General features: G+C 41.8%; 2 protein-coding genes across 2 annotated transcripts in view; one reads left to right on the plus strand and one right to left on the minus strand.

Annotated features, from left to right (window-relative positions):
- Positions 1 to 2,695: 2,695 nt before the first annotated feature.
- On the plus strand, positions 2,696 to 4,589 carry LOC147611070 (uncharacterized). The gene is made up of 2 exons (XM_086785715.1): positions 2,696 to 2,977; positions 3,079 to 4,589. The coding sequence occupies exons 1-2, from the start codon at positions 2,696 to 2,698 to the stop codon at positions 4,279 to 4,281; spliced, it is 1,485 nt and encodes a 494-aa protein (XP_086641841.1). The 3' UTR covers positions 4,282 to 4,589.
- Positions 4,590 to 6,533: 1,944 nt separating this feature from the next.
- Positions 6,534 to 22,583, minus strand: part of LOC147611071 (RNA-binding (RRM/RBD/RNP motifs) family protein) — a 50,962-nt gene continuing 34,912 nt past the window's right edge. The window contains exons 3-7 of the mRNA XM_086785717.1: positions 12,516 to 12,583; positions 7,462 to 7,551; positions 7,258 to 7,388; positions 6,926 to 7,084; positions 6,534 to 6,832 (exon numbers count right to left, since the gene is read on the minus strand). Of these exons, the coding sequence (XP_086641843.1) occupies positions 6,815 to 6,832; positions 6,926 to 7,084; positions 7,258 to 7,388; positions 7,462 to 7,551; positions 12,516 to 12,583 (466 nt within the window). The 3' untranslated portion in view covers positions 6,534 to 6,814. The remainder of the gene's footprint in view (positions 6,833 to 6,925; positions 7,085 to 7,257; positions 7,389 to 7,461; positions 7,552 to 12,515; positions 12,584 to 22,583) is intronic.

Genomic DNA, 22,583 nt, shown 5'->3' on the forward strand with positions numbered 1-22,583 from the left:
TATGTGTATGTGCCCAGTTTCTAGTTTCTAGTTTGAACCCCATTTGAGCTATGTATTTAAAGTTACAAATTTGGAAAAAATACCTTTAACTTCATAAATATGTGTATGTGCCCAGTTTCTAGTTTGAACCCCATTTGAGCTATGTATTTAAAGTTACAAATTTGATGAGGACCTTGGGCCGGGGTTAGACAAAAATGAGGAAATTTGAACTATGCTTTTAAAGTTGCAAATTGGATGAGAATCTTTGTGGCTAGGGTCAAACAAAAATGAGGAAAATCAAACATCTAGACTCTGATTTGGGTCATGTGACCTCTTAAAATCTCAGAACTCTCGAAAAGGAGGAATTCTAATCGAGGCCCCCGAACTTGGCAAACTAGAAAATGTGCCAATTTTAGAAGGAGAAGAGAACTTATTAAATGGAATTTGGGGAATAGCTTGTGTGGACAAATTGTAAGTTCCCATGTTCCAAAGCATAAATTGATCAAGAGTCATCATTAAACAAGGCCAATGCATGGGCTTGCAAAAATAATGAAGGGATTATGGTCCAATAGCGAGACATCCTGCCTACTTAAAGACTACATGATGATTAAGAATTTTTCTTCTGACCAAGACTATGTGAATCAATGTGCCTAACACGTCACAAGATTAAAGATGAGAGGGTTAAAATGGCAAGAAAGTTACATCCTCCTCTAGACATCCCTCAGATGAAATGGAAGTGCATAAGTATGGATTTCATCACTCGATTACCTTGAGTTCATGCAAGATATGATTCTATATTAGTAGTAGTCGATAGATTGACCAAGGTTTCTCATTTAGTTCTAATAAAGAACACATACACTGCCCTTGATGTTGTTAAGGTTCTCTTAAAAGAAATATTAAGATTACATGGCTAACCCAGAAGGATTATAAGTGATAGAGATGCAAAATCAAGATTCTGGACATCATTCTTTAAAGTATTGGAGTACTTCCTTGGGCCTTAGCCTTACTTATCATCTAGAAATGAATGGCCAAATAGAAAAGGTGAATCAAGTGATTGAGAATATCCTTCGATCTTATTGTGGCCGAGAATCATGGAGCTACTTGCAATTAGTTGATTTTTTCTATAATTCACTGTAGTATTGGGATGAGTCCATTTACAGCCCTCTATGGACAAGATTGCCTGACACCCTTGACTTGGTCAGATCCAATAATTATAGTTGAGGTATCTAACCAAATGCTAAATGAAATGGTTTATGAGATTCAATCCATTCGAAAATATATTAAGGCTACCCAGAATAGGCGAAAGCAATATACTGATCCAAAGTGAACTCATCGAGAGTTTGAAGGAGGGAAGCTTTATCTCCTTGGAAAAATATAAGAAGTTGTCAGCAAGATATTGTGGACCATATGTGATTATACTAAAGATAAGAAGTCAAGCTTATGAGCTTTTGCTTCCATCATATCTTCAAGTTCATAAGGTGTTTCATATTAGCCAATCTTCATGTGGCGTCTTTCTCCTAGGAAAAGCTTCTGGAGGACCATTCCCTAGTTAGTTCTTCACACTTTGTTTTTGAAGGTTTAAGTTTGAGTATTATTAGCCTTCAAAAATTATTCAATGAAGGTCCTTTCTTTGGTGTAAGTAATCATCGGAAGGGGGCACATATTGGGGGCTTTTTTTTTAAGAAAAGAAAAAGAAAATTGACTTGCCTTAGAGAGAGAGAGAGAGAGAGAGAGCTTGCTTACCTGGAGCGAACTAAGTAAATAAATAATGGGTGTGTGCATGTGCTTTCCATGGGCGACACGCGGAGCACTAGCCTGCGGATTTTGTTGAGCGAGTACGCACCGTCAGCCGACGTGGCAACGTGTATGCCATGTCGGCAGGGAGAGGGGAGAGAGAGAGAGAGAGAGAGCCCGTATCTTTGCGCGTGGGGAAAATTTCTCTCTTTACTGGTCTTCGGCGCCCACAACACGCCTCGACGACCGCCTCTAATACACTCTAGCTTCTTCTAATTCGCTCATCTAATTAACTTTTTAAGCCTTGTGCATTAATCAAACGGCTTGTTGTGCTTTCAGCCGCTAGTGCCCCTCGGCTAGGACGCAGCTGCTCCGTCCTTTTGTCGCGCATATTCCCGTATAGTTGTTGGAATTAAAATAATACTAGTATCGGTCCTGGAACAGCTAGCTCCCATGACTCTCTCTATCTCCTCCTCTCTGTGTCGGACGCTCTCGTGTCGGCCAAGTCAGTCGGATTAAGCTTAGAGCTCATTATATAAACGCCATCTTTATATCCAAAGCGCTCCGCTCCGCCATCCCCTCTCTCTCTCTCTCTCAAGCGCTCCACCATACACACACACACACACAAGGTAAATGATTCTACTCTCCTAAGCTAATTAGGCCCACCTCTCTTGCATTAATCTCGCACAGGTGCTCCTTGCGTTAGTCCATGACTATAACTTCCCAGTGCCTGTTATAAATGATCATATAAGCAGAGGCCTCAACGCAATTGATCGACTGCCTACTACAAGCCTGCTTCATAATTTTACTTAAGGCAGTTGCATGTGATTTGTTTGCCTATATATTAGCTGTTTTTGCCATGTATTTTCCTGAGTTCTATTCATTTCAAATCTAGCAAAACCAAATTTTGCATGCGTGTTTGTGAATTTTGTGTGCAGAAGGCTGCGGGTTCTTGCTGTCGGTTTTCTGAGCAAGTGCTACCATGCAACAGCCTAATAACCTGCCGTATACAAGCGCTGATCATGACGCAGATGATTTCTCAACTCTGGATGACATTATTGATTTTTCCAAGGAAGACATTGATGGAGGTTCTGTACATCAAACTACCCCCCAAGCTTGCTCTTCAACAACCATTACGACAGACAGTACACAGCTCGGAAATGAGAGATTTGCGTCCAATTCCGGTTTAGCTTTTCAAAAGCAGCATCTGCCTGCAATGCAGAGTAGTCTTGATTCGGATATGTCTGACAGTCTCCGTGTGCCGGTGAGTAAAAGGTGGATTTCAATATTATAAATTCATATTATTTCAATGTGGTCGGCAACTTTATAGTTTTTTTTTCTCTCTCTTTTCATGATACTTTGTAGTGGGAGGAGATTCCGGAACTGGCATGGCTCTCTCATCAGGACGACTTTGTAAACGAGTCCTTCTCAAGCTTAGACCTAATATTGGGCTCACAAGAGGATAACCTTCACATTCATGTCAGAGAAGCGAGCAACCAGGAGCTAATTACCCATGTTAATCATGATGAAAAGGACAAACATTTTCAAAGTGGACGTCCAATTTCAGTGCTTGAAAGCAGTATTTATGCTAAGCAAGCTGATATTCACAGGAATCACAGTCCAATTTCAGTGCTTGAAAGCAGTATTTGTGCTGAGCAAGGAGCTGGTATTGACAGGAATCATATGATTGATGAGGAGGTGGCCAGCTCCAACCATAATGTCAATAAGGGCTGCGCGGCCAGCCTAATTAGCCATGTGACAGGTAAAGCTCGAAGCAAGAGGAAACGATCAGAAGCGTGCCTCTGGAACACACTAGTTCTGTCTAGCAAGGAAGAAGCAGATACTAGTAGCTCCCCATTTACCCGATCATGTAATTCTGCCTCATACTATGACCGGGATGCATTCGTTTATGATTACAGTGAGGAGGAGGAGCACAGATCAACGTCTCCTAGTGTAATTAAGAAAAAGATTAAGCGCAATATTGCCCCCAAGATAAAAAGCAGCAAACTAGCAAGCAACGATCATCGTCATCAAGCCAAGAAAGAAGCTTCAGTACACAAGATTGGATTTCTCAAGGCAACAAGCGCAGAAGCTACTACTGATAATTATTGCGAGGATGATATCAATGATAGATCAAGCATATCAACGAGGAAGTGCATGCATTGTGGGTCTCAAAGCACACCGCAATGGAGGGCGGGTCCGATGGGACCTAAGACGCTGTGCAATGCATGTGGGGTGCGCTACAAGTCCGGGCGGCTGCTGCCGGAGTACCGCCCCGCCGCCAGCCCCACCTTCCAAGAGGCCCTTCACTCGAACTCCCACAGGCGTGTGCTGGAGATGCACATGCGTAACACACTGGCTGCAGCTCCCGCGGATTCTGTTTCGCGGCCCTCTCTCTTGGGCACCGCCCACGAACTCAGGATTCTTGGCCACCACCATGATCGGGCGCGGCCCAGCACAATACTGCAGCAGCAAGCGATCGTGCATACCACCCACGTACTGCTTAATGCAGGCGACAACGACAAACGTCAACAGCACGGCCAGCTCCCAAATCACCGACTGTACTAGTACCGATGTGAACCTTAGGCGCTACTACAGTGGTAGTTTAGTAGACAATTGCATCCTGTATGCATTCGGTGATCTCAAACAGACTACAAACGGACTATTCCATTAATTAGCTGATTGATTACTAACACAACAAAGATACTATTCCATTAATTAGCTGATTACTATAACAAATTTTTCCGACATTGTATCATTTAATTTCTCTACCTCACTCACATTCATCTCCTTAGATCAGCTTGATAGCTGAATTTTATCCTCAGGACAACTTCAAATGTTATTCACTTTGATGTTTAGTTTGACTATTAACTTTACCCGCTTCAATTTTTATTTACCTTTATTTTTGGTTAGGCCAGTTTATTTGTGCACCTTAGGACAACAATTATTATTGATGTTTGTGTTTAGTTTGGTCCTCGATTATTTTTAACCTTTATGTTTTGTTTCGTTTGACTACTATTGACTTTAGTGTTTTGATGAACAAAGAGAGTTCATAGTAAACCTGCAAACTAGCAACGTATTAGTTTTTATCAATTTTTATTTTCTCAATGTTGTAAAATTTTAGGCGGTTCAGTTATATCTAGTTCAATGATGTGCAAATTCTCAACATAAATCTTCGAAATTTCAAGGCTCAGCTAAGGTTTTATAATTTGTTAAGAAAAAATGTTTTCCCTGAACACTCGTAGGATCTTCAGAGAGCTCGGAGACTGAGCCCTTATGTGACGTCGTACAGAATTCAGCAGCGGAGACTGAGCCCTTATGTGACGTCGTACAGAATTCAGCAGCCATGAACAATACAGAGCTCACAGACTCTCTCTCTCTCTCTCTGGCAGAATGCCCTTTCTCCAGGGCAGCTGAGATTGCAGGACTCGCAGAGTCTGATCCCTCTCGCGCTCACACGACAGGCTCGCTGGAGTTAGGGCAGTCGAGTTTGCGGAGGGGTCTCACTGCAAGTACAGAAGGGGCGGGTGCAGCAGTAGTTTCGGGCACCACCTCATCACTGAACAGACATGGGAGAGGAGGAGGGAAGGCGCAGGCCACCTACTATGCTCGTTTGCAGTTGAAGTGCACTGGACGCGAGGGATGGTTCGGCATGGAGACAGATGCTATGTGTCGCGTGGGGGGCAGAAAACTCTCTCTCTCTCTCTCTCTCTCTCTCTCGGCAGGGGAACAAGGGGCTCAGTTCTTTGCCGTGATTTAGGCACTAGTCACATAAGACGCTTATATTTAGCAAAATAGTAAAATTTTCATTTACTTAATCATTTCTTTAATCGTGCCGTGGTGAGTTAGGGCGTTTGAAAGGATAGCCCATCTACATGAGCCCCAGACCCTACAATACAAAAAGATCCACCCTTCAAGACACCACCCTCTACAATACAATAAGATCCACCCTTGAAGCCACCACCCCCTACAATACAATAAGATGTGTCAAAAGGGACGACAAAGCGTGCTCATTGTCAAAGAAACAAGGGAGCCAAAGGGTGTGGCCCTGGTGTGTGAAAGACGATGTCCTATAAAAGAATGTACTTGTATGGAGTATCATATGAGTTGTGCAATCTTTCTCTCTTGAGCTTTGTCAGATCTCTCTCTCTCTCTCTCTCTCTCTCTCACCCCCCTCCACCCACACACTTACCATAGCTATCCTCCATCCACCATAGCCTTTCAAAAAACTCTAATCTCTCTTTGCACATGCTTCATCTTGGCACCATGAATGCTAACAACGAAGCCCTCATCAAGCTTTAAGCATGCTTCATATCATTGCAAGACAACAGTGGAAGCTTTGCCAATTTGAAAGCAACACCAATTTGGTCACAACACACGTTTACAAATTTCCAATTACGAAATATTATTTTTTGTAATATTTCTAATCACAAAATACATGCCTACCCTTTTGTTTAAATTTCCAATAGCAATGTGTGAGACCTTTCTAATCAATCAAGAAGTATACCTAGCCTTTTGTTCAAATCTCCCAATATATAAACACAATGTATGTGACCTTCCTAATCAAGAAAGGTAAATGCCTAGCCTAAAAGAATGTGGCACAAGGAAAGAAAAACAAAAGCAGCTTTTCATGAAATGCTCAAGTCAGAATAGACTTGGTCTTTATTATCTGACATATTTTTTTGGTTTTTAGTTTTTATCAACCACCAGTTCTGTATTGAAAAAAAAACCAGCTGAATGCTTGGCATTGGACCGATAACTTTAGTTTGTTAGATGTGCATGCATAATTTTTTCCAAAAATAATGACCATGGATGCTACATAAAAAGAAACCCATGATCTTGTGATTCAAAAACTTGTTTTTTCACCTTGTACTCCTTATAGAGGGAGACTGAGCAAAGATTTCAGCCCACTGCATATGGCGTGGAGCAAAACCTGCATGAGATACCATCCTTCAAGTTATAACCGTTGCAGGTAGTTCAAGCATAAGAGATGAACAAATCCACATCTCATCATGCTGCCCATTTCAAAGAGATCAACCAGCTCCACCAAATCCTTCCTTCACCCAATGCTGAGAACATCAGCTCCTAAACTTAATCAACATCACCTCTTGCCAATCACCTGCAAATTCATCACCCAAAAAAAAAAAAGATTTCCCACAGAAATGGAATTTTTAAAGAGATGTTTTCTTGTTTAGACCATGATGATACACACCGCCGCCAGAATGTCCCGAGAAAGCCTTGGAGCACCATCACTTTCACTAACTGCAACAGACTTCTTTTGCGGAAAATGCCGCACAATGTTCGTTGGTTTCACATATGTAGGTTCATCAGCATCTGGTACAGATGTAGGAGGTTCATCATTTCTCTGCCTCTGCATAAACACATACAACAACATGCATCATGCTTTCTAGATAAATTTTCTTCTCACCTACAGACACCTCAAAGACTAATGAAAAGACAGTGTGGTTTTACATCACAAAGCTAGCCCCACAACTATCAGCCACATGCAAGCAATAGCACAACATTACATTAAGTAGCTCCAACCTTTTTTTTACGCTCTTCCATGGCGCTTATAGCCTTTGACTGATCAACTCTAGCCAGGTAAAAATCACGCTCCCTTTTTGCGGCAGATATATCAGCTGCTTGCTTTTGTTCTCGAACAGCATTTCTGTAGGCTGGAATAAAGACCTAGGAATTTTAACGCTTTAATCCCTTACAATCTTGACACCAAGACTGCAATATTCTTACCAATTTCCTCCGTAAGATTATCCCATTTGAATTTCTTTAGGTATTTGATATTCCAGAGATCATAGTAATAAGCTGACCGTCGCTTGCCTCCTGCAGAATACATTAGGATCAAAACCTACATTTACAGTACCAAACAATGACCTTTAGCAAAGCTGACCTTGTTGAAGATCTACAAGCTCACATTGCAGCCATAGATCCCTTGGGAAGGACAGCCTGGCCAAAAATTAGCCCAATGGCCTACAGTAATATGCTCCTAACTCAAACCTTTCCGTCATAAACCAGTATTGCCCACTCTCTTGACGTAAGGCTAGGGAAAAGCCAAGGCCTGCTGATCAAGGTCCAGACTCCCTTGGCATGAGATTCTCACTAGCTAGGTTTTCCTTTGTGAACTTCACTCCGAGCTTTTGCACCCTATTGAAGTATTGTTCCACTCTTTGGCAAAGCCAAGCACCACAAGGGCTTCAAGCAGAACTTTTGAGTCACAGTGGCTGGGAGAAGCACCCATCCTAACGAAGCTATTTAATGAGGCTCTATGTACCAGCTTCCCCACATTTTGGATTATTCACACCATAGCCCCAATGTTGGGTTAGACTTAACCCTAATGTGCAGGAAATGGGGGAAGGAAACAGGAGGGGGAGTAGAGAGAGAGAGAGAGAGAGAGAGAGAGAGAGAGAGAGAGAAACACAATGCTGAATATGATAAGGTTCAAGGTTGTGTGTTCACAACCACGTACAAGGCATAATAATTAAATGTTGTCCATATGGTGACCTTTCACACCGAGTGGTAAAGGGGAAAAAACCCTTCAATATAGAAGGTAAAAAATGCCCTTTACAAGAGCATATTCACACCTAGCAATACCAGTATGGGTTTTCCTACAAATCCCCCCTACAGTGATAAGTGTGAATATGTACTAGGGTAGCAGATCACTCTCCAAATGGGAGTAAGCTTTGCGGAAAGCTTCAAACTTCTCTCTAGGCAATGCCTTAGTAAACAGATCTGCAAATGTTCTCATGTGTAGGACAGTAAACCAAACCGATCTCCCTCGCATGTAGCCTCTCTCTGACATAGTGATAATGTATCTATGTGCTTGAAAGACTGGATTCCGTGCTTTTGACTGTCGGTGAGAATGGGAGTGGGTGTCTATTGAAGATCTGCCATCAATCTCCTCAACCATACACGCTCTAATGTAGTAGTGAAAGGTGATGTGTACTACGCTTCACATGAAGTAGATTGCTATTTTCTCAATTATGATATGCATGAGCTCCCAAGGAAAAAGTAATTCCCACTTGTGGACTGCCTTGTTTAATAATCACCAGCCCAATCTGAATAATTGTAAGCATGGAGCTGAAAATACCCCACCACCCCCTTGCGACATAAAACAAAGCAACAAACGGGGTGCCCTATAAGTACCTAAACACACGTCCCTTGATTGTGCACCACAAATCCCATGGGCTAACTCACATAGACTTCTTCATGCAAGTCCTCATTAAGGAAGGTTGTTTTGATATCCAACTGATGTACATTCCATCCATGATGGTGGGTAGCCAACACAAAAACACTTCTGATGGTGGTCATCTTGGAAGTTAGGTGCAAAAGTCTCATCATAATCAATGGCAAATGCCCTTTTGAGCATATCCCTTTATCACAAGTCTTGCTTTGTACCTATCGATAATACCATCATACTTTCTTTTGACCTTGTAAACCCACTTCATACCAATAGCTTTCTTGCCATATGGCAAATCAACCAAGTCCCATGTGCCATTCTTATGTATGGCATCCATCTCGTCATGCATGGCTCTCATCCAATGTTCACTTTCCTCGGCTTCTTCAAAGGAGTTAGACTCGTCTGTATCACAACGACTACTCATCCAAGCGGCGTCAGCATGATTCGGTTCTCCTAAAGTTCTAAGAGGAGTAGAGAGTTTGCGTGAGCCTACATGCAACTATCTGCTGCATTCAACCATGGGCTGAACCGTATTTTCAACAAATACAACATCTCTACTCACAAAAACTCCTTTGATTGTCAGGACCATAGCGATGATATCCTTTGCTCTCAGTACTGTAACCCACAAGTATGCACTTTGAGGCCTTATCATCAAGCTTGCCTCTCATCTGCTGAGACACATGTGCATATGCAAGATAGCCAAATATATTAAAGTAGTCCACTTTGGGTTCTTATCATACCAAGCCTCATAGAGCACAATAGTCTTCAATGCTTTGCTAGGGCTCCTGTTCTACACATGAGCAACACACATAATTGCCTCCATCCATAACTTGTGGAGTAATCCTTTGCCCTTCACCATACACCGTGCCATCTCCATGAGGGATCTATTCTTCCTCTCTGCAATACCATTATGCTGCAATGTATATGGCACCACCCATTGATGCTTTATTCCCTTTTGTGACAAGTATGCCTTGAAGGCGTAAGACATATACTCCCCCCCCCCCCCCCCCCCCCCCCCCCCCCCCCCGCCCCCCTTCCTCTATCTGAACAAACTATCTGCACTTTACATCCTATCTCATTTTCAACCATGGTAACATAATGCTGAAAATACATGGAGACCTCAGATTTTGCTTTTATGGAGTAAACCCATGCAAATTTGGAATAGTCATCAATTAATGTCACAAAGTACAGATGCTTTCCCAAGGAAGATGTCTTTATGGGACCACATATATCACTGTGAACGAGGTACAATTTCTTGACAGCTCTTATTGAACCATCCTTTGAAAAAAAGGCATTCCAATGCATCCCTCACATACATGTCTAAGGGGCACCTCCACATGAGGCATATCCATCACCATATGATGCTTCTGCAAAAGCATCATACTACCAAAATTTACCAAAGCGTGCAAGCCATAACGTTGTCTCTTGCATGGCAGTAGTAGTGGTAGTCACCATACATGCACCATGTATCTTCTTCTCATACCTGTCAAGATGATATAGCCCACGGTACAAAGTCCGTGACTATCACATAGGCCTTCTCATGGTCTCTAACTTTGCATTTCTCATCCTCAAAAATGACAAGAAGTCCTCTTCTAGCAAAAGAGGAAACATATAAGAGATTCTTCTTTATCATGGAACATTCAGCACGCATAGATACGACCCATCCGTTGCTGTGAGCACAATCTCACCAACTCCCTTTACAAGATAAGAAGAGTTATTAGCACATAAAACTCATTTTCCCTCTAGGTCATCTCCTAGCCTAGTAGACAAATCCCTCCTCAAGGCGATATGCCTAGAGACACCGCTATCAAAGTAGGCGAACAGCCATTGGTGTCTCATTAACACTGAGAGACATGTCCTCCTTGGAGTCATAGCTGCAAACAAGAAAGGCCAAATCCTCTTGGACAAAGTTTGCAGATGGTGAGGAAAAAATATCCGCACATGAGGATCCAGGATCCCATATGTAAGTGCTAAGAGCAGGTGCGCAAACGCAAGTGATGAGTGTGACCCATGCAAAGGGCAGTACATGATGATGTCCATGAAGTATACCAACTGTTGGGGACAGTTTTGAAGGCTTCCATTATGAAGAAATTGAAGGCAAGGGTATTTAATCATTGTATTCAGCTTTATGGGCTTAGGATTCAGCCATATGAGTTTATGGACAGCTTTATGGGCTTACGATTCAGCCATATAGGTACATGTGTTAAGCTTTTAGCTGAATTAAATATTCTTAAACATAATTAAAGATATCAATACTGAAATACTTTGAGTAAATATGAGGCAAAGAGCGGAAAGCTGTGTTGTTTGCATTGATACACAAGGTCTTCTTGAATAGGACTTGAAAAAGTACAAACAAAGAGGTACATCCCTGACGAAAGGGTGTGACTCTTGAATGAATTATGTCCTTTGGATGTAGAGATGTGTCCTTTGATCAATAGATGTGTCTCTTTGAAGAGATGTGTCCTTTAGTGATGACCCATGTAACACAGTGGTGCATCAGATCAGAAAAGCGCGTGTGAAGAAGGGAAAAAAATGAAGCATATGAAGGGGGTGGCTCATGAAGAAAAAAATGCACAGATGCTCATGGAAAGCTGAAAACACAAAAACCCTAAAAAAACGCAAACCCTTCACTGGTGTCCTTTCAATGATTGAAGGATAATCAAGAGTAGTTAGAGATAAAGTCACAATCATGACAACATGGACATGGACAGCTTTATGGAGTTATGATTCAGCCATATGCATACATGGACAGGTTTATGGGCTTATGACTCAGCCATATGGGTTTCTAGACAGCTATATGGGCTATTGGATAAGCTATGTTGGCCGGTATCCACACGGAATATACATATTCTTGGCATTTTCATGCGTCTTTTTGATGATAGCCCATGTATATGAATTATTCATGGTTGCCTGTGGATAAATCTAGAGCGTGTGCTCTCCCAAAGCTTGTACATGATATTTTTCTCATTGGGTAATAAAGCCTCTATGTGGTGTAAGATGTGCATTGTGCACATCTCTCTTTTGCAATTTTGTGGAATTAAGTGGCATATGTTTAAGATTGTGGCCAATTTAAGTGTTGAATTGCATTAATGGTCAAGTGTTTTGTGAAACCCCTTCGGTCCACTCAAAGTTACACTATCTTTGCGGTTAGTTTGCATCTTGCATTAATTGCTACATTCACATTCAGCATGTTCTAAATTAGGCTTACATGAACCAATCTTTTGCTAAACCCTAACCCTAGCATGATACATGCTCATGAGCATAGGAGCTCACGCGCATGGGTATGAAGAGCAAGGTGGGGTTTGGAAAGGTAGAGAGGTGGTCATTTTTTAACATCATAGCCAAGCCAACACACCACATATCACCCCCAAAGACCCAAAGAGTCATGAAATGAGACTTGAACATGCAAGCTCTCAATTAGAAGCCAAAAGCATAAAGCACCCCCTCCCCCTTCTTCTTTTTTAAATCCCCAACACACATGCGCACCTCCAATATAATCCATGGAGCCTAGAGCTTAGCAAGGGTCAAACAAAGAGAGCACAAGTTTGAACCTTAAAAAGTAAGAAATACAAGGCAATGAACCTTTACAATAACTCCAAAAAAATCTTACCCATAGGTTCTCCATTCAACATTTTGGAAACTTTCTTGGCAGCACTCTTATTGGCAAACTCTACCCATCTGTAGGTTCCCATCAAGCTTATTAGAATACTCAACACAAAGGAGCTACTAAAAGGTATAACTATTAAATTGTAGTTGGACACACATGAGAAGCATTACCCTTTCAATCAATAAGCCATATTTGAAACTTTTCTAGAAGGTACTACAAAGCGGAAGGTTCAATAAATGCAATACTAAGAAGGTATTGAGAACAATCAAGCATTACTTTCAAAGTCCACAACTAAAAAGATCCCAAAAAACCCTAGAGCCCTCATGAATCCACCAGCAAAAAGATAATCCAAAGTTTATAAACTAAAGTATAAAGAACAAAGCCGTATTCCAATTCATCATGATAAAACTAAAACTTCCTCCTTCCCAATAAGCTACCTTCGTAAACTTGAAATTTAATCCCTTAGTGCGATTGGCTTATTTACCCTATACCAAAGAGAAGCTAACAATACTTACTCACTATGGATTATCAAGCAAGATAATCAATCACATGGGCCCTACAAAGACAATGATGATAATGAATGTATATTCTTCTGTCTAGCCAAGGTAGATTTTCACTTGGGTAATATGCACTAATTAGTGCTATATGCAGGGTGTTACATTGAGCCCAACAAGTCACAGTTTCCAGAAGTCCCACACTAATCCAACAATTCCATACCATGCAATGCATGCTTTGATCAAGACTTACACAAAGTTGCCCACACGCTATAGCAGTGTTTGCATAGTATCGCAAAGAACCACAAAGAACACAGAATTGACGTAGAACCGTGAAGTTTAAAAAGCCACCACACCCACCAATGTAAGCAAGGATGTTCTCAAGAGAGAACTAGCAAGCCATTGCCTGCATATAATGCACTTGATGAGCAGCCTTATTGATTTTGCACATCTGCACATCATCATGTTGAATAGTTTACTTCTCTTGTTTGCTTCCAAATATTCCAATGGCAACAAACTTGTTGGTGGATATCTCCTAGGGTTCAAGAACATATGACAAAGCTAGCACTGCTCTCTTACTCTCTATGTACATTGTAGTCAATGCCAACAATATGTAGATATGCCAACTCTATAGGCTAGGAAGTTCTTTTGTACGAAGTTCTTTTGTACACACACCAAGTGCTAGGGTTACACTAGCAAAAGTGTGGTTCTTGAAACTACTTTGAAACACAAAACTTGAAATATAGAGGAGGAAGAGGGCAAAGAGAATAGCAATGGAAGACTTAATTCTCTCAACCTAATCTATTGTCTATTGCTAAACTGAAAGAAGCTGAAATAATACAAAGAATCATGCTAGATTTGTTGAAAACTAAACTGCATATTAAGCTAACTATGAGTAGAGCAAGAAACGTCCTCACTCATTGGATGCACCTGTCATGCTAGGCTACCAATTAGAGTTAGGGTTAGGTTTGTAGAGAATCACCACATGTTGTGAGTCCTAATCAAACAGGGGCAAAGGAAGTAGGTGTGAAAGAAGTTAACGTAAAAGAAAATTAATGAAAAGTTCGCTGACTAGGGATTGGCCTACTCTTCTACAAGCCTTTTGGAAGCAATGGAGAGAAAGAAAGATATATTATTGTCTTCAAAAGACCCAAAGGGTCTATGAGACCAAAAAGGTAGTACAACGTATCCATGAGAGAGAGACACACAGAGCGAGAGCGAGAGAGAGAGAGAGAGAGAGAGAGAGAGAGAGAGAGAGGCCAAAAGAAATACATCTCCACAGCAAGAGTTATGGCTAAAATACCACGATGAGCCATGTAGGGAGGAGCATGACATTCCTTCATCACTTAAAACCTGAAATCCTTTGTCACACATAACTTGTCCTCCATTAACAAAAATCCATCCTTGATGGCAGAAGAAGTCACTATTTCACCATGCTGCAATTTGTCCCACATGAGCTGAAAATCTTCATCAAAAGCATACATATCCCTCATAACAATGAAATCTATATGATAGATTATGGAGAAAACATGTATTTGGGGTCTTCTTGACAAAGCATTAGCTGCCTTATTTTCTTTTCCACGTGTGTGCATAATGCCATAATCTGAAAATGAAATTGTGCTAGATAGTTGGCCCATCTAAGATGCTTTTCAAAGATCTTAGACTGAGAAGGAAAATACCTAAGGCTTTGATGGTCTGTTTTGATGGTAAACTTTGCACGTACAATTGAATCTGCTCCAAGAAGATAATGTCTCCAAGTCTGATAAGCATGCATGATTGCCAAAAACTCCTTATCATACACACGATACCTGCTTTGAATGGCTGAAAACTTCCTGCTGTCAAAAGCAATGACACGTTCATTCTGCATTAAAACTCCACCAGAAGCACGATCTGAGGCATCTGTCATTACATCAAAGGGCTGGGTGGGATCTGCAATGGCCAAGATCGGGGTTGTCGTCAAGGCATGCTTGAGATCATTGAAGGATTGCTCAGCTTCAGAAGACCACTGAAGTTTGTCCAACTTTGTCAATTCTGTCAAAGGGGCAGCAATCTCTGAAAACCTATGCACCTTGCTGTAATAAAAGTTAGCAAGTCCCAAGAAAGATCGAAATGGTGAGGCAAAGGCTGTTAGAATACTAAATGTATGAATGAGCTTGATCTCATACTCAATGGATGAGCTATGGTGGATGGAAATGAGCCATATCATAAAGCTAGTAATTAAGCACTAGTTAAGCATGATTAGGGAGACTTAATCACAGCATAATAACAACATAAATGGGGCAATAGAATTCGTGTTTCTTCATTAGGAATAGCCTCTTAAATAGGCATGATACAACCTTTACAAAGAGCCAAAAGGCATCTCCTAAAATCTCTCCATCTCCCCAAAGGTCATTGTCCTTTCACACACCCAAGAGGTACTACATACATCATCAGTTATGTCATGACAGAATCTACCTCATTTACTTGATCCTCTAGCTTTTACATTGCCTTTAACCTTAGGCCATGAAGTACCCTTCAACCTTAATTCATTTGACATGACTTTGGATCATTCCTTCTAACACCCTTCCTTGATCAAGGCATGTCATAGTGTAATACCCTTCCTTGACCAATACATTGCATAAAAGAAAATAGCATGGCTCATAGGGAGCATAGCTCTACATTGCATGAAAGAGATAGCATAGCTCATAGGGAGCATAGCTCTAAAAACTGAAAAAAACATAAACATGAAAACATGTCTCTCCAATACTCCATATCCATGAACATTGTGCCTCATGTGCACCATCATGAGTTGGGCATGGAGACCCAACACTCCCATCAATCCCCCCCTTATGGGCTACATGGCCAACGTAGGAGAACTGTGAGCATACATCATATCACATGACCTACATCATCGGTGGTCAGAGGTGAACATACATCTTGAGTAAAGGAGTGCATCATCATGGCTTTAGAAAGCCCATTCATCATCAGGTACCTCTTCGTCATTATAAGAGGTGGATATGTGATTACATTGTTCGGTGGTAGTAGTGTTGGCTGCATTGGTTGAAGTGCTAGCAATGTTTGCTTCCACTTTGCTGTAGCATTTGTCTGCTAGATGTCCTGGCTTTCCACAAATGGTGCATTGACGCTTTGGTTTGTCTTTGTGGTAGCAGTTCTTTATGGTGTGTCCCATTCTTCCACAGTGTGAGCATTGAAGAGCTTTACCATTTTGTTTTTGAACAAGATATGCAGGAGTCATAAGTTCTGTGGGGTGGCCCTTCCTTTAAGTTTCTTTTCTTCTTCTAGAAGGACACTTTCAATGCCTTCTAAAGTGGGATCTTGCATATACTTCAAAGTGGGCATTATGGTGTCATATTCAGGAGGCATAGATTTGAGAAGTATAGCAATGGCATCACTTTCTTTGACTGTTTCATTTATGGCTTCTAGTTGAGCCATTATGCTCTTCATTTTGTTGATATGAGACGCAAGTGTCTCTTCCATTTTTAGCTCCAAGCTGTAAAAGTCTGGATTTTACTGTGTAGACCTTGTGCTCCAAAAGATTTGTCAAGTGTGTTCCAAGCTATTTGTGACGAGTTACCATTACCAATGTAATGAATGTAACTATCTTCCAATCCAAGAGCAATGAGAGCAAGAGCTTTCTCATCCTTGGTTTGCCATGAGATTTCCCCTTCTCTAGTGTTGGGCTTAGGTATAGATCCATTGACGATGCCCCAAACACCATCTTTCATCAACAAAAACTTCATTTTGACTTGCCATGTGTGGAAGTCATGGCCATTGAATTTTTTAATGAGGATTTGAGATGACATCTCCATGAGAAGGTCTTACCAAACAATGGCAGTGTCTAGTCTCATGAGAAATAAGAGAGTTCAAAAACTAGAAGGCACCATCACCATACAAGTGTATGTTGTTACTTAGAAATTCCCCAAACCCTAAAGCTCTAGCATGATGATAGTAGTAGGTTCTAGTTTTTACCCGCATCCTAGGCTTTCTGAATTTTCTTGTGCTTTTGAGGGATTTTCTCACATATGATTCATTTGAGGATTCTGCATCACTTTCCGTCATGATAATGTTGAAGAGGATTTTAAATTGTGATGTTTATTATTACATCATCACAATACCATATGATAGTGAAGTACAAAATCATATTGGATTAGCTCAAACCTTATCCATTCATATGAAGGCTGTCCCTAAAACAGAGTTGACTTTGAGTGTTTCATTGAAGGTCTTCCCAAATGATTCACCTAAAATGCTTTGAACACAATGAATAGCAGTGATTTGCTAAGCTATTGAGCTCAACACCATCCAAAACAAGTGAGTAAATCACTGATATGAGCCTCAACACTCCAGACACTTTGAAAACTGATGAATGACTTGAAGCAGCAGCTACAGTGCATCAATGCTCATGAAATTCAATATGTATAAGCTTCATAACATTGCTAAAGTGCTCACCAAAGGAATTAGTAAGCCATTGACCACATCTCCTGCTGTAGCCGATTTTTGAAGAAAAAAAGCGCCGAACTGCAGACGTAATGGCGACGCGATGCTGGCGATTGAACTCACGGGCAGCTACACGCTGAAAGCGCCGCCTCTTAGCTTTCTTTTGCACCAAAAACTTTGTGAAATGGTTGAGTATTCAGCCCGCAATCAGCAAAAGACCAGGGTTATGTAGTTGAAGCTTCAATGAAAAGCTTCATTTTGATGAAAATGAAGACCATGGTTTAATGCCTTGAAGATGATGATGATAACTAGGTCTAGGAATGAAATGTGGCTCTGATACCATGTTAGAATACTAAATGTATGAATGAGCTTGATCTCATACTCAATGGATGAGCTATGGTGGATGGAAATGAGCCATATCATAAAGCTAGTAATTAAGCACTAGTTAAGCATGATTAGGAGACTTAATCACAGCATAATAACAACATAAATGGGGCAATAGAATTCGTGTTTCTTCATTAGGAATAGCCTCTTAAATAGGCATGATACAACCTTTACAAAGAGCCAAAAGGCATCTCCTAAAATCTCTCCATCTCCCCAAAGGTCATTGTCCTTTCACACACCCAAGAGGTACTACATACATCATCAGTTATGTCATGACAGAATCTACCTCATTTACTTGATCCTCTAGCTTTTACATTGCCTTTAACCTTAGGCCATGAAGTACCCTTCAACCTTAATTCATTTGACATGACTTTGGATCATTCCTTCTAACAAAGGCCAATCCACAATCGCCTGAATCTTCTTAGGATCTACTGCAATCCCATTAGCAGAAATGATGTGACCAAGATACTCCACATGGTTCTTGAAAAATTCGCTCTTCTTCTTGTTAATGTACAGCACATTGGTGCGTAGTACTTCAAAGACAAACTGTAAATGCTCTTTGTGATCGACCACGGCTAAAAACCAGAATATCATCGAGATAAACAATCACAAACTTGTCTAAGTACGGCCCAAAAATTTCATTCATCAGGGTCATGAAAGTGGCCGGGGCATTGGTTAACCCAAAAGGTATGACCAAGAATTCATAATGGCCATATTTTGTCTGAAAGGCTGTCTTGTATTCATCACCATTACGGATACGAATTTGATGATAGCCGGACTTCAAATCAATCTTGGAAAACACCTTTGCACCAAGCAGTTGGTCGAACAACTCATCGATGCGAGGCAAAGGGAATTTGTTCTTGATTGTCAGCTTGTTGAGAGCACGGTAATCAATGCAAAGCCGCATTGATCCATCCTTCTTTTTGACAAGCAAAACCGGGGCTCCGAAGGGACTTTTGCTGGGGTGGAAGTGACCTTTGTCCAGCAACTCCTGTAATTGCCTTTGTATCTCCTGAGATTCAGAGTAAGAGACACGGTATGGAGCTCCGGTTGGAGGAGGTTGACCTGGGATAAGATCAATTGGGTGATCCACAGGACGACGAGGAGGCAATGTCGTCTCGAAGATCATTCGGAAACACATCCTGAAAAGGCATGAAGAAGGGTTGCTCCAAGTAAGCAGTTGTTGATGACGAGGCTTGAGATTGCTCACTAGTTTCTGCTTCAATTTCCCGTAACATGACCAAGTATGTTGTACAGTCACGTTTGCGGACCAGGCGTTTGACTTGCAGGGCAGAAACAACAGTGATGGGTTTGGCACTGAAAAGGCCACGAAGTTCCAGCTCTCGACCATCATGGTATAACTGAATTGAATGAGAACGAAAGCTTATCACCGGATCATATCGATACAGCCAAGACTGTCCCAGTATCATGTCATAATGTGACAACGGCATCACTGAAAAATTAAGGTGATCTTGGTAATCTTGAATCTGAAACTGAAGCTGTTGCACCTTTTTGTTACAATTAAGGAAGGAACCATCAGCAAGCTCTACTTGAAAAGCATCCACAAAATGTCGGGTCTGTAGGCGAAGCTTGTGAACCAAAGAAGTGCCCACAAAATTAGTGGAACAGCCACTGTCCACCAGCACATTGATGGGATGGTCGCCAATGAAACCCAGAAGACTAAGGACCTGCTTGGAAAGATTCACCGAAATATGGTTGGTACTTTGGCCATTAAGCATCAGGGTACTGACAACTTCAGAAACGCGAACAGAGCAAGCTATTTGTTTGTTTTTGTCTTTCACAAGAGGCGGGTCATGATCAGTGTTGGGGTAAAGGCGTTATGCCCACCCTTATAGTGTGTACAAGCCCATAAGTTATAGTACATAGTACACTTAGTACTTTTAATGTACTAAGTGCACTATGTGTACTAGTGCAATATACATGTGTGATAGGGGAGTCACACACTCATGCTTTTCATGAGTTGACTTATCCCCACAACTCTCTCTCTCTCTCTCTCCCTTGTTCTTCTCTGTGTATGTCTCCCATGAATACTCTAACCTAACCCTAATTCTGGTTTTCTCCCCATCAACTGGTATCAGAGCCCTGGAGCAGTCGTACTGGTCGTGCTGAATTCTGATCTGAGGGTTGCCTTCTTCTTTTTTTTTGGTCGCCTTTCTCTGCCCAGCCAACCAGCGTGGGCTGCCCAACAGCCACGAGGTCTGGCCAAGCTTGGCGCTAGAGGGAGGGCCATCGCTGGTGAAAAGCGTCATCAGTACAGGCACGCAGGCGAAGGCTGGTAGCAACCGTCGAGCGTGGAGCAGCGAACTGACGTGGAGCGAAGGTGAGTCGGCGACAGCACGGTGAAGGCTTCTGCGCAAGGAATTCACCGTAGCGCTAATAGTCGGAGGCGTCGAAGGCTACTAAGCGAAAAGGCGTTAGACAAGTAAGCGAAGGCTGCGAAGTGCTGGCGAAGGCGACGCCGGTGACGAGTTGGGTTTTCTGCCCGGCTGTAGCCCGCGTGTGTTCCACGCTCACCCATAACACGTAAATGCCAACTGTCAGCGCTGAGCAGCAGACGCCCCTTCACGTCACCTTCTCTCAGAGTTGTATACACGCAGCACAGTAATGCTGAAGATGAGAGCTTCATAGCAGGCAGCCAACCGTACATCAGCTACAGCAGCTTCATCATCCCCCTTCTGCACAGCATCAACCTCCCTTTTCCTGCAACAACAAAACCCGCCTGCAAATCAGAGAAATTCAAAAAAAAAAATTAAGAGGTATTTGCCTTCAATTTTGGGAATTTCTTATCAATTCAATCAATTAAGAGGTATTTGCCTTCAATTTTGGGAATTTCTTATCAATTCAATCAATTGAGCAGATACAGGTGCCGAATTGCTCAATTTCTGAGCAAAATTGGCAAAATTGGGTGACATTGGTCACAATCAGGATAAATTTGCAGGAAATTGGTCAAATCAGGATCAATTTGCAGGAAATTGGTCAAATCAGGATCAATTTGCAAGAAATTGGATGTCGAAATTTGGGGCTTTTGATGTAATTGTACAATTAAGCACTCATACATGCTGTATGATGTGAAAAATCGCACATTTGGGCAAAATTTTTCCATTTGTAGCATTGCTTTTTAATGTGTCCCTTCTTGCCACAATAATGGCATTCCAAATCCTTTTTGGAGCGAGACTTGCTCCTTCCCCTTTCTTGGCTTTTCCCCCTTTGCTGGGATCTCCCACGTGCATTCATTGCATTGGACTTTCCAACATAGTTGTTTTTCCTGTTCATCTCTTCTTGAAGAAGAGCACCCTCAACATCTACATATGACAGCATAGCATGCGAATTGCTAGTGGCTGTCCTGAATGTGTCCCAACTCTCTGGCAAAGTGCATAACAAAAAAGTGGCTTTGAACTCATCGTCCATTGCCAACTTTTGATTAATGACCTTGCTGACAATACCATTAAACTCATTTAGATGGGCTGTCATAGACGCCCCTTCCTTCATCTGAAGACCTATGAGTTTCTTCAACCAATACACTTTGCTTGAGGCACTTTGTTGGGCATACAAGTCCTGCAATCTCTGCCACATTCCCCAAGCTGTCTTCTCTTCACGAATGCTGAAAAGTAATGAGTCTGACACAGACAACATGATAGTAGATCTTGCCAGCTCATCCATATCTTCCCACTCTTCAGCAGTAAGAGAAGCGGGCATTACACCCCTTTCTTTGATAGGCTTGTGCTGCTTTTTCTGGAGCAACACATTGTAGCACTGGGTTTGCCAAATATCATAATTATGCGAGCCTTCAAGCTTCTTGATGTGAAGCAATGAAGAGCTCTCACCTGTGGGGGGTTGCCATAGCAAAATGCAACCTGTCAATGCCTGACTCCCTGCAAAATGTGCAAACACTGCACCAAAAGATGTGCAAACACTGCACCCTAAGCACACAAAGTGCTCACAAATGTTCTCCCAAGCTTTATCTCCCACTGCGGAAGCAAGAATGCAACTTTTCTCCCACTTTATGTGATGAAAACACCAAAATCTGGTTGCTGCAGATTTTGGACAGCACCTTAAATGTGTTCTTTTGCCCTTCCAAAGTACTGTACAGCAGTACCAAGTGCTCACCAATGACGTACCAAACCTGTACCGGCAAGTACAGCAGCTGAAATTGAATCTTTTGGTCACTCAAAACAATGTACAGCCATGCCAAAACTTGCACAAAGCTGTGCCAAATCTGTACCAGCAGGTACAATAGCAATAAATGCTCTCCTGGCTGTCCAAATGAGTGAAAATCAGACTTTTACAGTCCCGAACACTGCATAAAACAGTCCCGAACAGAAATTGGGCAAAAGCCCCTTGACTGCAAGCTGATTTTTGAGGATTCAAGGCATAAAAGTCTCGCCTGCTGCTTTGCCAAGCTCAACAAGCATACAAACTTGAAAAGCCCCTTGATTTAAGATCAATTGCTGATCATACATGGTACATTGAGACACATGAAGGCATCCAGAGTGTTCACGATGCTTCCCCCTGGCCACATATACATCAAATACATGAAAGCCCCTTGATTTACAGGCACATTGAGTGCTTGTAAGACGTCAACACATTATCCACAGCATCAAATGCGATTGCCTGCATGCAAATTAACCAAATCGGCACAAAAGCCCCTTGATTTGCACTGTAATCAAGATCGAAGAAATCAATGTGTCACATGCAGGTGGCAGTGAGGATGAGGTCCTCTTTACGTCTTCACTTGATG

This window comes from Cibotium barometz, chromosome 48 (assembly GCF_041138505.1).
Source record: "Cibotium barometz isolate CiBa-2024 chromosome 48, ASM4113850v1, whole genome shotgun sequence".
In the NCBI taxonomy this organism is placed as follows: Eukaryota; Viridiplantae; Streptophyta; class Polypodiopsida; order Cyatheales; family Cibotiaceae; genus Cibotium; species Cibotium barometz.